Source organism: Protopterus annectens, chromosome 8.part0, assembly GCF_019279795.1.
Source record: "Protopterus annectens isolate FY-2018-M chromosome 8.part0, PAN1.0, whole genome shotgun sequence".
NCBI classification, from domain to species: Eukaryota; Metazoa; Chordata; order Ceratodontiformes; family Protopteridae; genus Protopterus; species Protopterus annectens.
This window is the reverse complement of record NC_056741.1, coordinates 90,335,368-90,354,052: the sequence shown is the minus strand read 5'-3', so window position 1 is coordinate 90,354,052 and position 18,685 is coordinate 90,335,368. Positions and strand designations below refer to the sequence as shown.

The 18,685-nt window shown below is 41.3% G+C and overlaps 1 protein-coding gene across 1 annotated transcript in view; it reads left to right on the top strand.

The window, feature by feature from the left end:
- Window positions 1-18,685, top strand: part of LOC122808665 (CD209 antigen-like protein E) — a 512,375-nt gene that overhangs the window by 125,306 nt on the left and 368,384 nt on the right. The window contains exon 4 of the mRNA XM_044079641.1: window positions 11,898-12,070. Coding sequence (XP_043935576.1) covers window positions 11,898-12,070 — 173 coding nt within the window. The remainder of the gene's footprint in view (window positions 1-11,897; window positions 12,071-18,685) is intronic.

Genomic DNA, 18,685 nt, shown 5'->3' with positions numbered 1-18,685 from the left:
CCTTCAAAGCCTCGGGCCTGTGGAAAATACGGCCCAGACCGCAGAATCCTTTATAAAGACATTCTATGAACACCTTCAGGAATGCATGGATCATGCAATCCCAAATAAAACCAAGACCCAATCCTCCAAAGGGAGACATCCTGTCTGGTGGACCCCAGCCATAATCAAACTATACAATAGAAGGAGGAAGCTACTACATGATAGAGCAAAATCCCAAAAAGGGAAGGCATCTCTGATCAGTATTAGCAAAAACCTACGGGCACTCATAAAATCATCTAAGGCCAGCTTCGAGAGAAAAATTGCACAGGACACTAAGGATAATCACAAGGCTTTCTTTAGTTATGTTAGGAACCTGGGTGGGAATTCCCAGATATGCTCAGAATTAGTCCAAAATGACAAAAAATACACCAAACCCACAGACATTGCCAACATCCTAGCTGACAGGATCAGCACAAACTCCCCCTCCCCACCAAAAGGGAAAATATCTATCTCAGCAGAGTGCTGCCCCCCTGACATCTCAGATGCTCAGGTAAGAGCTGCCCTCTCCAAAGCAAAAAACACAGCATCAATGGGACCAGACGGTGTCCCAGGCTGCGTCCTACATGAACTCCAAGAAGAGCTAAACCCAAACATAAAACTACTGTTCAATCTCAGCCTTACTACAGGATATGTACCCAAAGAGTGGCGTACAGCAACAGTGGTCCCTCTCCACAAAGGTGGTACCTCAATGGATCCTGGAAACTATTGCCCCATAAGCCTGACTAGCTTGGTCTGCAAAGCTATGGAAAGGATCATCATGGACCTCATAAATAAAGATATTGGGGACCTACAGACACTGGATCCTACCCAGAATGGCTTTGTTAAGGGCAGATCCTGCCTCTTAAACCTGGTTGATTTCTTTGAAACAGTCACCAAGGCCATTGACAAGGGGAAGGTGGTCCACACAGCCTACCTGGACCTTGCAAAAGCCTTCGATACAATACCCCACTCGGGCATTATAGATAAGCTCACCAGCTTCAATATAAACCCCTATGCCACTAGATGGGTTGCAAACTGGCTCAAGGACAGAACCCACATGGTTAGAATTGCTGGAGCCATGTCAGACTTCAAGCCAGTTACAAGTGGCATCCCGCAAGGCTCAGTCCTGGGACCTCTCTTGTTTGGTATATATTTCTCAGAGGTACAGGCCAACATGGAAGGACTGTGGCAGACCAAGTTCGCAGATGACTGTAAACTGGGCGCCATAATCGACTCTCCAGCTGACACAAGCATCCTCCAAAAGGGCCTCATAGAAACAGACAACTGGTGCCAGAGCCATGGCCTCAAGCTAAACGCCAAAAAGTGTATAGTCATCCCCTTTGGCAAAAACAAAGTGCCCACAAATTACCACATAGGTGGTAATCCATTAAGTACAGAATAATTAATTAGGGACCTGGGGACCAAAGTTGATAGCAATCTCTCATTTGACAACCACGTGGCCAAAGTGGTTAGAAAAACATTTTATATAGCCCACCTAATCATGAAGGGATTCACATCTAGATCAGGGGAGGTCATCGTGCCTCTTTACTCATCCCTCATCAGGCCCATAATTGAGTACAATGCCCCTTTTGGGATGTACCTTACCAGACACCTGCAGCAACTGGAAAGACCCCAAAAGTACCTCACCAAGAGGATCAAAGGGCTCAAACAGATGCCACATGCTGCCTGGTTAAAGAAACTCCAGCTCTACTCAGTGGCATACCGCCTGCTCAGAGGTGATCTGTGCCTGACGTATAAAGCCATGTCCAACCCGGAATTAATGGACATGCTGCACCTCAGAAAATCCAAATCCCAATGAGCTACGTGCTCGAGAGACTTGAACCTCAGCACTGAAATAAATAGGACATGCTGGAGGGACAGATTCATAACCCAGAGGCTCCCTTCACTCTGGAATAAAATCCCAGTCCAGGTTAGGCAGAGTCCCTCATTGACTCTCTTCAAGAGGAATCTTGATGAGTGGATGGGAGATCGTAGGTTTACCCTGGGCATCACTTCTGTGTCACTGTTAGACAGAGGCACAGTATACTAACCTCGAAAAAGGGCATAGCAAAATTAATTTAAAATGGGTGGCGAAAGCCAAACACACTCTGGCTAGGCTTATAAATGCCCTAGGGCAGATAGCCTAGTATGAACCTATGAACCTATGAACACAAAGAATGTTGAATGCTATTTCAAAAGAAGTATGTTTCAAATGATCACTGCTGCAGTAGCCTAACCTATGTGGGTTTTTCTCACCTGTACCAGCCAGCTTCTAAGAGCTTTGGAAGCCTTCCTAGTGGTATTCCTGCTAGGATCATGCACAGTGTTCTTATAAAAGGCAGGAAGGACGCCAAAGACTTCCAAGCTTTTTTGCTGCTGAAGTGAGTGTTTATATGCTGTTCCATCTGCCAGATGGCTTTTCCTTCAAATTCAAAATTTATGTGGAAATTTGCTATTTATTTCTAAAGAATTCTGTGTGTGTGCACTTAGGAAATAAAGTTAGATAGACATGTGTACTTGGGTGAACTTTTTTGTGGAAACTGTTTTATTTCTTACCAAATCTATACTTTTTAAGAGTGTACAGTACTGGGGAAAAGGTATTGTGCTGTGGGGGTGTTATCAGTGTAACACGTACCTCAGAACCTCTACTTATTTCCCTTATATACTTCTGCACCTGAGATACTTAAGACATGAGAAGAATGGGGGAACTGATAGAAGGTTTGTCAAACTTTTTCAATCATCCTTTTTTTAACCAGGTAACAGTTTTTTCCCTTCTTCAGACCTCTTTACCAACAAACGAAGCCAGTATTGAGGGTGGAAGCAATGGAAAGGGACCGTCTCTTCCTACCCTGGCATGTTCTCCATCTCCTTCAGACTGCAAAAGCCCTTTTGGTACCAGATAATCCTAGACAGTTGGGCTGTGAGGGTGATCCATCAAGGGTACTCCTAACAATGGGAATGCCTCCTCAATTCCTGAGAATATAAAGTGTACATGGCATTGATGATTATCATACTCACCTTTCCCAGACTAAATGAGGGAAATGCAATGGTACCTCACATCAGTCTGGACTCTGCATTTACACCCTTTGACTTTTAAGATTCCATTTCTGGAATTTGTAAAGAGGGAGGTTGGATGGTGGGTGGACCAGATATCCTTCAGTCCAGGTCTTCTATCTTCTGTTTTATCCCCAACTCAGTATGTCTCTGCAGACAAATCAGATCTGGTGTAGGGAGTTGTTTCAAAAGGGGTAACAGTGCACATTCTGTAGCATCCTGCAGCAGGCAGAAACACATACATTTCAGGGAGATGTTGGCTGTTATGAATGCCTTGAAGGCCTTGAATCCTCTCTGGTCCCCAGGCCTCCTGTGAGTATATGTAGACAACACCACAGTTATGTGGTACATAAACTGTCAAGTGGGTATCTGAACCTCACCCCTTTGCAGACTGGTTTTGTTGGCCTGGGATTTAGCAGTCCAGCTAAGTGTGACTCTTGAGATACATTCTCCCAGAACAAAACCTTATTGCAGACATGTTCTTCAGATCCAGAATATATCCTATAAATGAAAAATATATCCTGGAGTCTTTCCTAAATTGATTCATCTATGAGGAATACCTCAAGTTGATCTGTTTGCATCCTTTCAGAACAGACAACTAAATAGATTCTACTTTTGGGCTCTTTTCAGGCAGGCCTGGAAGATTGATGTATTTTCATTAACCATGAATGGGACTGTTCCTGTATGTCTTTTCATCCTCCCCACTGATTATAAGAGTTCTTCTAAAAATCCAAAAGTTTGTTACACCACTTGTAGTGGTGATATCCTACTGGCCAAGGCAACAGTGGTTGTCCTTTCTTTTCAATCTGGGCAAGGAAAATTACCACAGGCTTCTCTACAGACCAGATTTATTGACATATGACAGGAGGAATTTGATATACCCCAGTCTGGAAATCATTCAACTAAATACCTAGATGACACATTTGTGATATCCTTTAGGCACTTTTTTTTCTGTAGACATTCAGAAAGTACTTAAGGAGGTGAGGTAACCTGTTACTGGGAAATCATATATGGGTAAGTTTAAAAAATAATCTACTTGATTATTTGCATGAGTTACTATCCAATGGTTTGACATTCTCTTCTATCATGGTGCATTTGCCAGCCATTTCCACTTGTCTGCTCATAGAATGTCAGCTATTTCCACTTGTCTGACTATAATTCTCAAGTAAAACAATTTTTGAAGACTCTTGCATATCCACAAAGATAAGTAAAAAAGTCTCCTCCTTGGAACCTCAGTTTTAAGCTTGAGTGTTTGTTTGGAGCTAGAGTGCTTGTTTGGCTTGCTTGTTCTATTCTCCCTGAATATTGTTGAAATCTGTCTGCATTTTATTTTGAATTAAAGTTTTTCATTTAAGGTTTAGTTACTTTTATTTGGTATCTTATTTTTGTATTAAATTTGTTTTAAGTTTTCTGTTCTTTTGAAATTTTAAGTAGTCTTGGCTAGGTTCAGTTAGAAAAGCTAGCAAACAATACCTTTGCAAGCAGTGAATAACATCAAAGTCAAAGTCAAAGTGAACTTTATTGTTATTTAGACTCCACATGGGTAACCTAAATGAAATTGCATGCATCAGACTCAATACTGAGATGACAGTCACATACATACAAATTACATATAGCATCCAAAATTCAGTATAGTGCCTCACCTAAGTCCTGCCAAAACGTAAAAAAGAAACCAAATGCAGAAAAAATCGTGGCAGAACACAGCTTGAAGTCCAAAATGAGTTTAATAAAAGCACATAAAACTCAGACACAGAATAAATATACACAGAGTAATTGCCTTGAATTTAGAGAACTTATGTGGCAACTTAGAGTTAATGCCACTAATAGCCCAGGTTTGAACGATATGGTGTCCCTTACCAGTTATTTAAAACTTAAAGCTGACTTTTTATTTTAATGAGGTGTATACTATGACCTTGGTTTTCATTTCTATTTAAGGTTGTATAGTACTGATGCTAATTATTGTTTGTTCCAAAACATTTTGGGTGTTTTATCGTACATTTTTTATTGTACATTTTTTATTGTACATATTGCTTGTTGCACAGATTTATACATATTATGTTCATGTTTTCTCTAAAAGCAGTAGATGGTTTTGTATTATATCCACCAGCTGGCATTTTTTGTAATTTAGTGTCAGGGTGCACATTTACCACATATATTTTTTACAGTGGTACTAAGTAATGGCTTATTTTATTTTAGTTTATTGAAAAAGAAACAATTCAGAAAATAAGGGAGTCTATGTCTTTAAGCATTTTTATCCTCAATTATTCAATTTTATTCAATTAATGGATCAATTGTTGTATGTATAAAAGGATGGTCTTTCTGACTGTCGGGTATTCTGAAGAAGTCAATCCTAATATTTGACGAAAGAGCTTAATACATTTTATTTATTTTTGTATCCTGCTCCATTCTCGTGCTGTTCAATATGTTGTTATATATAACTATATATATATATATATATATATATAGAGAGAGAGAGAGAGAGAGAGTTACAGATAAATATATAGATATATATCTGTATATAAAGGCCCTATGTGTGGTCATCTGCATAACATACCTCCTCATCACTTGGACAGGCATATTGTCAGATGGGCTAAGAAGGGCCAGCACATTACATTAACAACCCACTTCATAATATATATTTGCAGGAACCAAGAATTATGGATACTAGAAAATAAGAGAACAGCAGCAGATAAAAACATACAAGGGTAACCATAAGGAATAATTAGTGGGGGAGAAGGGTATTTTTTGTGTGAAAGGCTCACATTTTTTCATATAAGAAGAGCAAAGGTGGCATGGGGAGGTCATAAGCAATGGCTGAAGTTGGTATAAATGGAGAAGGACAAGATGTAGTGGCAAATAAACAAACATAAAATACTGACATAGACAGACAGGAGTATTATTTTTTTTACAAAAGGTAGTAACAATGGTGGACAATCACACATAAAAGAGGATGGGTACTTAGTGAAGGAGAGGAGTAGACAACAAGCAAGGTATGGGTAGTGTCACAAAAGGTAGGGGAGATTATGGATGAAGGATAGGGCAGGATATGTGGTGGCTGCTGCACTGGCCTAGAGGACGTCCACACAGATATAATTTACCTCCGTGTCTGATGTCACTTGCAGGATATGCATCTGTTTCCTGATGATCTGGACTTGTTGGTTGAGCAATTAAACCAGCCATGTGAAGATAAGCCCAAAAGTTCTTAGTTTGTCATCCAACTGCCAGTGCATTTCATATTCCACTGTCCTATGCAGCTAATGCTGGTAGACTGCAGCTGGCCCCTTCTAGGCCACTATCCTGAGTAGTGACCTCAGAGGCAGCTATCTCTGAGAATTTCAGGTCACCTTCACCTGGGTAATATCCATTCCCATGCTAAGATGCAGGTTTGGTGACCACTTATAGCCCAGTGCTAGAAGGAGCAACTGGTGTGGCCTGTGATGACATCTGATATTCCTCTGCCACTGGAAATGCAGGTCAAAGGGAAGGAAAGGAGGGAAGGGGTGACAAAAAGACAACACATTAATACACATTTATGTTGTTCATATTATTCAAGCAATACTACTGTATATTGATTCACATGACATACATCGCCCCAGTACCAGGACAGGCATTTTTGTATTGGGTGGCATCCTTCCATGTCTCCTATCTGCTCCTCAGATACTATAAGACAAGAAAGGAAGAATTTAATACAGTCTCAGACCTGTTAAAAAGGAGACTGAGGGTAACATTATGGCTTTCTGTTCAAATCTTCTGCTTCCACCTGACTAAGCAGGGCAGGGTGACACTATTTCTGGTCACAATTGTGAAGTATTTACTGCTCACCTGAATGGCAGATGCCAGTGGTGTCACTCACTGTCTTGGCAAGGTTGTCACAGGCATCAATCCTGCGTAAAAGGTTATCATATTGGCCAGTAGGGGTGTTAAGGAAAATTCAGTGGAAAAAGAAGAAGAAAATCTTGCTCATTCTTGGGCAACATGAATGAACTTTGCAATTCCCCATTTTTAAAATAGCCATAGCCACTCAGACAGGTCTGTCTGAGGAGCAAAATGGTAGTCTTGTGCACAGAGGTATACATTTGGACATTGTGTGACTCAGATTGTAGTGTAGTGATGAGATGCTAAAATATGACCCTACAGTTTACTCCTGCATCACTATAGGATTCACAGATGCCATGTAAAAGCAAATAGTACACAATGCTGGGATGTGCAAGTTAGTCCGACCTAGTGTAGGTAGCATGGTGTGCCAGTGTAGCAATTCAGAGTCAGCTGCAAGAAATACCTTCATTATAATAACTGCCACCCTATATGGTTCTCTTTAGAATGATCACACTTTCAAACATTATCTTTAGAATGATAAGTGTCATCATCATAATGTCAGAGACTGTTAATATGAACACCTGCAGAATCAGGAGCTTACTACGTTAGGATAGCCAACTCTGAAATATGTCTACTGATGGCATTGAACTCCCACTGTGGAAAAAAAGCAACAGCAACATATGTATGAGGATGTGGGAGCACAGCACAATGTCATTGCACTGTCATGTAATGATAGTGTTTGGGGGCACGTGTGCCAGTGTGCACACATATCAGGTCATGTCATATAGCTTGTTTGCAATGGAGGAGACATGGCAATGCAAATTGTAAGGGTGCCATGATAATGTCCACAGATACAATTTTTATTTAAGTCGTAAAAGTGTCACAGTAGAACCAGGATCAGGAAAGTGAGGTTGTGGAGACAACATACAGTAATGTCACACATCTGCACACAACCATGCACACAGACTGACTAATGTGTAATCCATTTTCTATCATGATCTTGCAAGAGACACAATGACTGGAAAGTTCACCACTTACCAGAAGGATAGATTACTGCTGGACCTCCTCACACACAACATGCACATGCTGGCCAGAGATAATAAGGACAGGTATTACCAGTAGGAAGTGTGACTGAATCTGGTACAGTACATAACAACAGACATAACAGGATTCTGTATTAGATTAATCAAATGGTAACCAGTATGTTGCTGGATGCCAAGAATAAGGCACTGGAAATTGCCAAACACATGTTCACCCTAAGAGGTGAACCACCAACAAAGAATTGACTCATAGAAGTCAAAGAGATCCTGGGATGCTTGTCTGAGGAAGGAGACTGGACCTTCATATCTGGTGACCTAGATGTGGGAAGTTCACTGGTAATGACTGCATAAATGTATGGGATGCATCAGGTTACTGTTAGCCATTCCAGTCACATATCATGCAGTGCAATGCATATGAGGTGGGATTCATTATGTGCCTTCTGCATATCTGTCAACCAGGCACTCACAGTCTGCAACTACAATCCCCTGCAGCAGATGATATATAGGTATCCATATGACATTCACAGATTCCGACTTATAACACTATGCCAGAGTGTGGGTTGCTGATTATTTCAGTGAGGCCACAGCTGGCTTGTTTTTGTGTTTTCATAGCTTGCAGTGGCATTGGGTCCAACACATCAGGACAGCACTTATTGAATGTCAGTAGGTCTTGGGTGGATGATGATAATAATGGCATATGCACATGGCATAGTCTGATGACATACTGGCACTTCCTGCAACCAGCAATGGAACTGGAGTGATCATACATATCCCTCTATATGAGAGTGCTATCTAGAATGTTTCAAAACCCAGCCAAATGTACTATAACCATAACTGTACCCTCATACTGCTATACGGGAGTCACAGTCAGATGACATCATTGAGCCACACTGTCTCTGATGTGCTTTTACAACTCACAGGGGAGTGATGAGTTGTGTGTGCATGTGTGTGTGTGTGTGTCTGTGTGTGTGTGTGTGTGTGTGTGTGTGTGTGTGTGTGTGTGTGTGTGTGTGTGTGTGTGTGTGTGTGTTGCCACCATGACTTCAGAACTTTTTCTGACCTGGGTGCAGCACTTGCTATTAATTAACAGATAAACAGGTTTTTCATTCTGGCACAGACAGCATGCACCCACACCATTATGGAGATGGTGAGTATACTGTGTGTCCCACAGGATGATGTGTAATTTCTACATGCCCTGTGATATGACAGCACCCATCAACTGATATGGTGCCTAAGGACAGGCAGCTGATAGTGATCCTCTGGACACTGGTAGTTAACATTCCATCCTTTGCTACATCCATGAGGCATATGGTAACCATTCTTTGGTCTCCTGGTCTCATTAGCCTTAAAAGAATCCAGATATGCATCTCAGAGACTGTTTCTCCTGTAGAACAGGCATCCATGTCCCTTGTGGACAGAGGCAGTTTATAAATTATGGGCCCTCAATGTCCAATTTTGACACGGGATATCATTATTCTTTCAGGAAAACTTAGGCTTAGAAATAACTCCTGGGTCATTAGCCTATTAACAATCTATGAATTTATAAGTGAGTTGACTGGAAACAGACTAGGTTTAGTCATATTGCACAGTTTGTCCCTGACATAGCATCACTACTGGCTCTGGCCAAAAGGCCACCCACAACCTACTGATGCTAGTCTCACATACCTGACCACTGGAACTTGTTATGCTCCACCTCTTTGACACCACAGAAGGCCACACTCTCTCATTTCTGTAGTATTGGACCAATAATTTCCTATGCAGACAAATGGCGTGCCATGCTTACACATGGCAGTCATCTTGGCCATGGTTGCTGTACACCCAATGGCTCCTGACATGAGACAAACCATCACGTTGCACATGCATGCTCTTCTACTTCTTTGACATGCTTGCTACTGACTGCATCAAGCCCCAGAGCTGCAGGGCACTGCACTATGCATTGCCACTATTCACAAATGGCAACTCCATACTGCCACTGGAGTATGCGATCTCTGTCTCACTATAACATTCTGTCATGCTATGCGGATCCCACATACACCTCCCATGACCCTGGAGCATACTGTAACTTGGTTGTTACCTAATAATGTGTCACTCATCTGTGCAATTGATGATAGCTATGCACTGTCCACTCCTAACCTCTGTTAGTAAGGTCATATGTGTTGCACGCAGTGGAGACTGCAAGCACCGTGTTGTATATCTTGGGTATAATATTGCATGCATCATGTTATTCTGCATTTTCTGTGCCATCCCTTTACTAGTGTTTTGATACAGTTCACCTGCCTCTATTTCATATTTGGTCTGATTGCTGCTACCTGTTCCTTCTTTGATTGGCTGCCAAGCTTTCCTTTTGTTGCACCAACAGGTATTGTGAGCCCTGGTGGGCTATATCTCTGTTGCTGAACATGTTTCCAAAAAAACAAGTTATGAAACATGGCATGAAGTATAAATATCAATCTACAGGTTTCAAGTGAATACCAAAATATCTCAGTATATGCATTTAGACAGCAAAAGCATCCCTTTAGATGACCAAAATACATGTTTCACCCTGTTCCATGCCTCTGTATGCACAGTGTTGTATGCCATCTCTGCCATAGAGTTATGGATGAGGAACAGCATCCATGGCTCCAAGGTATATTCTGCATCTTTGTAGCACACTCTGGTTATGTGTGGTCTGCTTCTTGATTGCATGATAAATGTATTTAATGTGCTCTGCAGTCTACTATATCTGTACTTATCAAGCAATTGACAGGCACAGCAACTGACAATGAACAAAATCTTGGTATGGATCAAGCATCTACAAGATTTGAGAATCATGCAAACTGCATCAGTGGTTCGTAGAAACAGTATTGATAGTAACTTATGCCTTGCAAGTTACTTTACAACTGAAATAGTGGAAGGCCCTCTTGTAGTGGAAACCCTGTGGACCAGCTGGTGCTAAAATGCTGATATCTGTGCATTCAATCGCTCACAGGACCTCAGAGGAAAAGGCAATGTTGTAAAATGCCTGTACAGTGGTTCTGTCTTCTGCAGCCCTTCCAAACCATATATGCCCTGCACATACTGAGTATAATATTGAGGAGCTGCTAAAGGATATATGGATCTGAATCCTGTGTAATTCCTAATTTGTCCCCCGTAGGTTGATGAAGTTCTCTGAAGGCATTGTGGGTAAAACTAAACATACCTTAGTGTCCACTGGGATTGGCTGTCTACATATACCCCTTGATTCTAATTGTTGGTCCTGTATGGTACTCGTATCCACACAAAAGTGGACTGTGATCTGCTAGTCAGCTAAGTGGTGATATATTATGTAATTACAGTATTGTCTGCACTGACAAAGAGGCCTGTGTTACATGACATCATGGGTACTGGCCCTGGGAGTAGCCATTAGCATGTGCTACTCTATTATTGCTGCTTCTATCACAAACATTCTTGTATCCTGTATACCAGCACTTCATGTAGCTTGGAATAGATGATCTCTGAGCAGTAGTGTGCCTTCTTGATATACATCTGAATTGCTGCAGCATGTACGGTAGCACTAATTGCATATTACTTGACCCTCAGTTTGTATTTCATTCATTTCAGTATCATTATGCAGTTACTTGCACATACTGCATGTCATGCTATTTTACCCTAACAAGACTCTGCTACTTGTGTCTCAGAAATGCCTCCTCATTCAGCATCACTGCCTTTTGCACTAGTTTGCAATGCCCAGTGCGCTAATTGGCAGTGAAGACTGGTGTTTTGTTTTTTTTTTGCTTGCTGAAATAGATACATTTTAATAAAATTCTTTTATACTTTTAGGATCTATGTAACAGCTGCCACACCTTATTTTTGTCAGGATTTACAACATTTAAATCTGCAGTTTCTGTGCATTGTAAATAAACAGTGCATCTTGCAAACATTAATTTAGATTAAATGTAGTTAACTAAGAGTTAAGTCAATGTAAATAATTTTTATTTGTTTTATTCATAGGAACCCACTGCATTCTCAACCAATGGGACACCTCCAAGTTTTCTGGCTGGACAACATATTTTGGAAACAGCACCTATTTCTTCTCAAGTGAACAACTAAACTGGGAAAGCAGCAAGAATGCCTGTCTGTTAATGATGTCAAATTTAGTGGTTATCAACAGTGAAGAAGAACAGGTGAGAGGAACCATATAAAGATTAACAAGACTTAATAAAATTGTATTTATTTATTTAACATTTGTTGACCAGAAAAGTCCTACTAGGACAGAGCCTATTTTCAGCAGAGGCCCAGGGAGAAACAGATTTCTAATAATAGTGATGATGATACAGGATGCCTTTGGCAGTGAAGAAATAATACAGCACATCTGCACAATTGTTGGTAAAGAAGTTTTATAGCATAGATTCATAGACTTGTACTAGGCTAACTGCCCTTGGGGACCATTTTAAGCCTAGCCAATTACCCCACGTGAGAATTAAACCCTGCATCTGGTGATTATATAGTAAACACCTTAACCATTATGCCAGCCTCATCAACCTCTTGCTTCTAGCAAACACTGCCAATTTATTTGGATACATTTTCAGTAGTCAGAAAAGAAAAAATTACTAGATTTCTTATATTGATGAAAGTAACAAACACACGTGCACATGCATGCACACACACACACACATGCACACACGCACACACACACACACACACACACACACACACACACACACACACACACACACACACACACACACACACACACACACACACACACACTCAAACTGTATTATTGTACTGTAAACGTAGAGTCATGTAAGTAAAAATGCTTTCTTGAATGAAACTGTGTTCGAAACAATGTTTGATCAATTAAGAAGTAGTTTTTGTGTGGGCAAATTCACCCTTTTACAATTCTATATCATACAATACGTTTGAGGTCCCTACATCTTGGGTAAGATAGATTATCCCATGTAGGTATCTCAGTAAATTGCTTTGTGCACTCGTGCATTTTTACACTTGTCTATCATAAAACTGACATACTCCAGAAGCAAACAGTAAATAATTTGACTATGTTTATATATTTATGCTGTTTGAAAAACTGCAACGTCTATAAAAAGCTTATATCTGCTTCAGTCTTAAGTCATGCCTTTACATTCATTTTTTTTTTTTTTAAATCTATACAGCATCAGTACAGGCTCATTCTATTCTGATAGCATTATTTTAAAATGTGATCAAAAGCTTCAACTAGAGAAGTACAGCCTAAATCATTTAAGTCATCTTAGTTATCCAGCTTTATATGATATCAATCACTCATTTTACGTATTACTTAGTGAAAAGAAATGTAATTATCTGTCTAGATGTGCCACACAGCATATAAATGTAGAACATACAACAGCTGATGTAAATATATTAAGTCACAAACTTTGAGGCAACCAAACACTTGTTTAAATACATCAGTAGCAAGCAGATGCCAAGTCAGTAAATTCAGTTCTCTCTCTCTATTACCATGTGATTTTAGGCAGCACACAGAAGCAGGACATGTGCTTTTGTCCCTTGTATATGCATTGTTTCAGTTATCCATGATCTGTATATGTACACTTTATACATGTTTAGAAATGTCTCCTTTCTGACAGAAAATTATACAAGCACTAAAAATGTATGATCTATCTTGACTGAAGCCATTTTAGCCAGGCAATGTATTTTATTGTAATTTTTATTCCTTTATTAATTTTGACATGTTTCATATGCAACATGCTAATATTTATGTCTCAATGGTTTCCCACATCTACTCAGGGAAGATTTTATTAGCTGGTATACTATTTCTTGAGATTACAATACTTTAACCCTTTCTGTCTGTCTCTCCTAAATATTCTTCACTGAATTATCTTCTCTTTTCTTGCACATATGTCTAAATCACCATCCCTCGGATTCAGCAAGCTCTGCACAGAGTGCATCAATAGTGCAAGAGCTGCTGCACACAATATGGCCGACGAGTGATCCAGGAACAAGCTCCCGGAACGTGCACGGGTGCTCCTACACTATTCCTGCACTGACATCACTGTTATATGCTAATTACCTCATTTGCTGGTGAAAACCATGCAAATTAGGTGAATTAGCGATCCAAAAAGCAGGCAGGCATCTGTGCAGGAATAGTGTAACCTGCAGAAATGTTTTCTGTTACTAACCAAATACATTTCTGCAAATTACAAAAAGGAGGCATGACAGCTCGAAAGAAAGCATGTATTCAGTGCAGTAGGCATGCCAATGGCCAAATATATGACCATTGGCATGAAAGATTGTTGCAATTTTATAATAAGTTGATTGTTTTTTGGCCGATCTCAGACGTTTAAGCATAGGGCAGTGGTGCGCAAACGGGATAGGCCCGAAAATAAGAAAAAAAGTTGGAAATAGGCTTTTAAACCCAAAGCATCATTTTGCTATAATAGTCAATGGCATGCATAAGACAACAATACCAGGGAATAGTGGTTGCTAAGGGGGGAGGCTCACTGTGAGTGTGGTAACTATGAATTAGCATTCTGTTTTATGCAAATAAGGGGATTGATACTGAAACACAGACTTCCTCTCACTGTTGGCTTGCACCCAACCATGTAGGTGCAGCAACACCATTGTATAAGTCTAAGAGGTAGATTACCTCATCAGGGGGAGTGTCATGTATGCTGTAAGCTTATTGGAGCTCTGTGGCCTGTGTTTGCCCTTAGCTAAGCACAGCTAAGGAAGGGTGTGTGTCTGAGGCTTCCTACCAGTGTTTATATTGCCTAAAGGTTTTAAACAATAAAAAAAAAAAAAAAAAAACAAGAAATAGCAGCTCTGCTCACATCTGAGCACTGGCTATGTGTGTCGCACCTCGGGGCTTAAATGAGAAGGCAATGGGGAGGGAAAAAGCAGTAGAAAGGCAATCAAGGAGAACTAACATAGCTAGCAGGTGAAATGTATCAGAATCAGCCACTTACACATGGAACAGCTTAGCACTCTACTATAAACTATGCAAACATCTTCAAGTCTGGTTTTCCCCACAAACTCTACACCACCCCACCAGTGTACACAGATGAGGAAATTTTACTTGACAAAACTAACAAAATGTTAGGGCTGCTGTTGCTCTCATACATCAATATGTGCAAAAGGCTGAGGGTGGTGAAGATGTGAATTCTGACGACCAACCCAAAGTGAGGAGAAGGAGAAGACTATACAGACCCAGGGTAACCTACCAGAGGCTACATGAACTGGAGATAGTGGAGCGCTATAGGGTGGACAGGGACTTTATACAGCAAATTGTTGAGCTGTGCTGGCCATGCCTCACACACAGAACCAAAGGAGGGGAACCCATCCTAGTGGATACCAAGGTATGTGTAGGCTTAAGAATACTAGCCACAGGTACCTTCAAAAGGGCAACTGGGGATATCATAGGGATCTCAGGCATCAGCATTCCGGGTACTCCACCAGTTCCTGGATACCATGTCAGCACACGTCGGTGAGCACATATATTTCCTCAACACCTGTGAGGCATTGACCAGCAATATATGTCTCTTCCACCAAATAGCAGAATACCCTGAGGTAGTGGGTGCTACAGACTGGTTCATAAGTTCATAGGTAGGTACTAGGCTATCAACCATGGGGCCTATATAAGCCTAGCCAAAAAGATTTCCTGGCTTTCGCCACCCAAGAAAATGATTTTCTCCTGTGCCTCTGTCAAGCAGTGCCACAGAAGTGATCCCCGGGGTGAATTTTCTATTTCCTATCCAGTCATCAAGATTTTTCTTAAAGAGCGCCAATGACGAGCTTTGCTTGACATGAATGGGTAGTTTGTTCCACCATATGGGAAGTCTCTGGGAAAATAATCTATCCCTCCAGCATGTTCTGTTTATTGTGGTGACAAGATTTAGGTCCCTGGAGCATGTGGTTCAGAGAGATTGGGATTTCTTTAAGTGTAGCATGTCCAACAGCTCTGGGTTTGACATAGCTTTGTATGTCAAGCGGAGATCACCTCTGAGTAGGCGATATGTGACAGAGTAGAGCTGGAGTTTTTTGAGACGGTTTGCGTATGGTATCTGTTTGAGGCCGGTAATCCTCTTAGTGAAGTATTTCTGTGGCCTTTCCAATTGTTGTAGGTGTCTTGTGAGATCCATGCCAAATGTGGCATTGTACTCTATAATGGGTCTGATGAGGGATGACTAGAGAGGAACAATGACCTCATTTTTTCTAGAGGAGAACCCTTTTGTGATGAGGTGTGCCACATAGAAGGATTTCCTGACTACTGTGGTAATGTGGTTATCAAAGGATAGACTACTGTCCACCTATCTCCCGAGGTCTCTTATCACACTTTCATTGTTTAGTGAGCTACCGCCTATCTGGTAGTTCATGGGTACTGAGTTTTTCCCAAAGGAGATGACAATGGATTCTTGGCATTGAGCTTGAGGCCATGACCTTGACACCAAGTATCTGTCTCTCTGTGAGACCCTTTTGTAGAATGTCTACATCATTAGGTGATTCTATTATGGCTCCCAGTTTGCAGTCATCTGTGAACCTTGTTAGCCAAAGACCTTCTGTGCTGGCCTGCACTTCAGAGCAGGAGATGCCGAACAGGAGAGGATGCAGGACTAAACCCTGTGGTACTCCACTCGTCACTGGTCTGAAGTCAGACTTGGAGTCACCTACTTTTACTGTGTGAGTTCTGTCAGTGAGCCAGTTGGCCACCCATCTTGTGACATAGGGATTTATGCCCAGTTTAGTGAGTTTATCTATAATTCCAGAGTGGGGGATGGTATCGAAACCCTTGGCAAGGTCAAGATAGGCTGTGTGCGCTACCTTGCCTCGTCAACGGCTCTAGTGACTGCTTCAAATAAGTCAGTCAGGTTTAGTACACATGATATACCTTTTACAAACCCAAACTGAGTGGGGTCCAGGGTTTGAAGGTTACCTATGTCTTTGTTTACAACCAGACTTGTCAGGCTAATGGGCGGTAATTTCCGGGGTCCGTGATGGCACCCCCTTTGTGATGTGGGATAACAGTCTCTGTGCACAATTCAGTAGGCCCATAGCCTAAGGTGAGGCTATGATTGAACATGGTACTTAGGTAGGGTGCCAGTTCATTCTGTAGTTCATGCAGTATGTAGCCTGTGATGTTGTCTGGTCCCATGGATGCTGTGTTCTTGGCTTTGGAGGGTGCGGTCTTTACTTGTTCACCCGTGATTACAGGGGCTTTGCATTCTCCCTGTATTAAGATGGGCCCTTTGGAGGGTGAGTTGGGGGTAATGTTAGCACTGAACCTATCTGCTAAGATGTTGACAATATCAGTTGGTTCTGTATATTTATTCCCATTGTGCTGTAGCTCAGAGCAGATCTGGGTGTTGCCATTGAGATTCTTGACATAACTGTAGAATGCTTTGTGGTTGTCTTTGGAATCAGTGATGATTTTATTTTCATAACTGGCTTTGGAGGATTTTATGAGGGATCTCAGCTTCTTGTTGAGGATGACCAGGGAGTTCCTACAATCTTGCAATTTTACTCTTTTTTGCAACAGCTTCTTCCTTCTGTCATAGAGTTTGTTTATGGCAGGGGACCACCAGATTGGCTTCCTTTTTTTGGAGGATAGCGTCTTGATTTTGTTAGGGATGGCACAATCCATGCACTCATGTATGCACATATGCAGTGCATTTGTGTAAGATTCAGCAGGCATACTTTTTCTTTCATCTGCATGGGTGTTGTAAAGTTTGCCACTTATGTCTTAAGAAGCATGAAGTTGACTTTGGAGTACTTTTTGACAGTGGTTTTCTTAATGGGGGGTGGGGTAGGATATGGATGTCTAGGGTGATTAGCTTGTGGTCATATCTGACCAGTAAGGTGCTGACCTCTGGCATGGAACACCGGTTACCCATATTGGTAATGACAAGGTCTAAGATATTGCTGCCCCTGGTGGGGGTGTGGACAAGCTGATCAAAGGCATTGGAATTTATGAATTCCAGAAAATGTTGACCGAATAAGTTGGCACATGAGTAGTTTTCCCAGTTGATGGTGGGGTAGTTGAAATCGCCCATAATTAAGGTATTGGGTTGTACCTTAATATTTTCCAGCATCTTAAGAAATGAAGACTGGGAATCCTGAGGCATGGTGGGGGATCTGTAACAAGCTACAACCTGGAATGCAGTCTTGTCCAGTGTTAGTTGCACTTGGATAATTTTGGATGCATTATGTTGAGCAACTAGCCTGGAGGTGTGGATATCCTTAATGAATATGGACATGCCTCTGCCTTTAGTGTTTCGTTCCAGGTTAGGTGGCCAAAAGGTCTGGTATTAATTATAGCCTGGCAATGCAGGGGTGCTCTCTGGAGCCTTGAACCAGGTCTCTGTCACTGCACAGATGTCAATGTTCTCCATTTTAAGGAGTGCCTCGAGTGAGTGCATTTTGAGGTTTAGACTTTTAGCACTGAGTAGCATTACCCTCAGAGTTTGTTTGCTTGTACCTGTTATGGTGGTGAATTTAGCATTTGAACCTTGCCTAAAAAAGGCACTATAGGGGTGGCAAGAGCCTTAGTCAGTATCCAGAATCTCTGGCAAAGTATCGTGGTCTGTTGACCATGTTGCTCCAGGCAGACAGATACTGGATCCCCTTAGAATGACACCAGAAGCTTAGCCAATTGTTGAAGTCAATCATTTTGTCATTGTACTGTGGTATCATTCTGAGCAATGACAGGATGATACTCAGGGATAGGATCATACCTGTCTGGGCTACAATATCCAAGAGCTCCTCCATGTCTCTTTTCATGTAGTCCAGGGAGGTATGTCTCAGTTCAT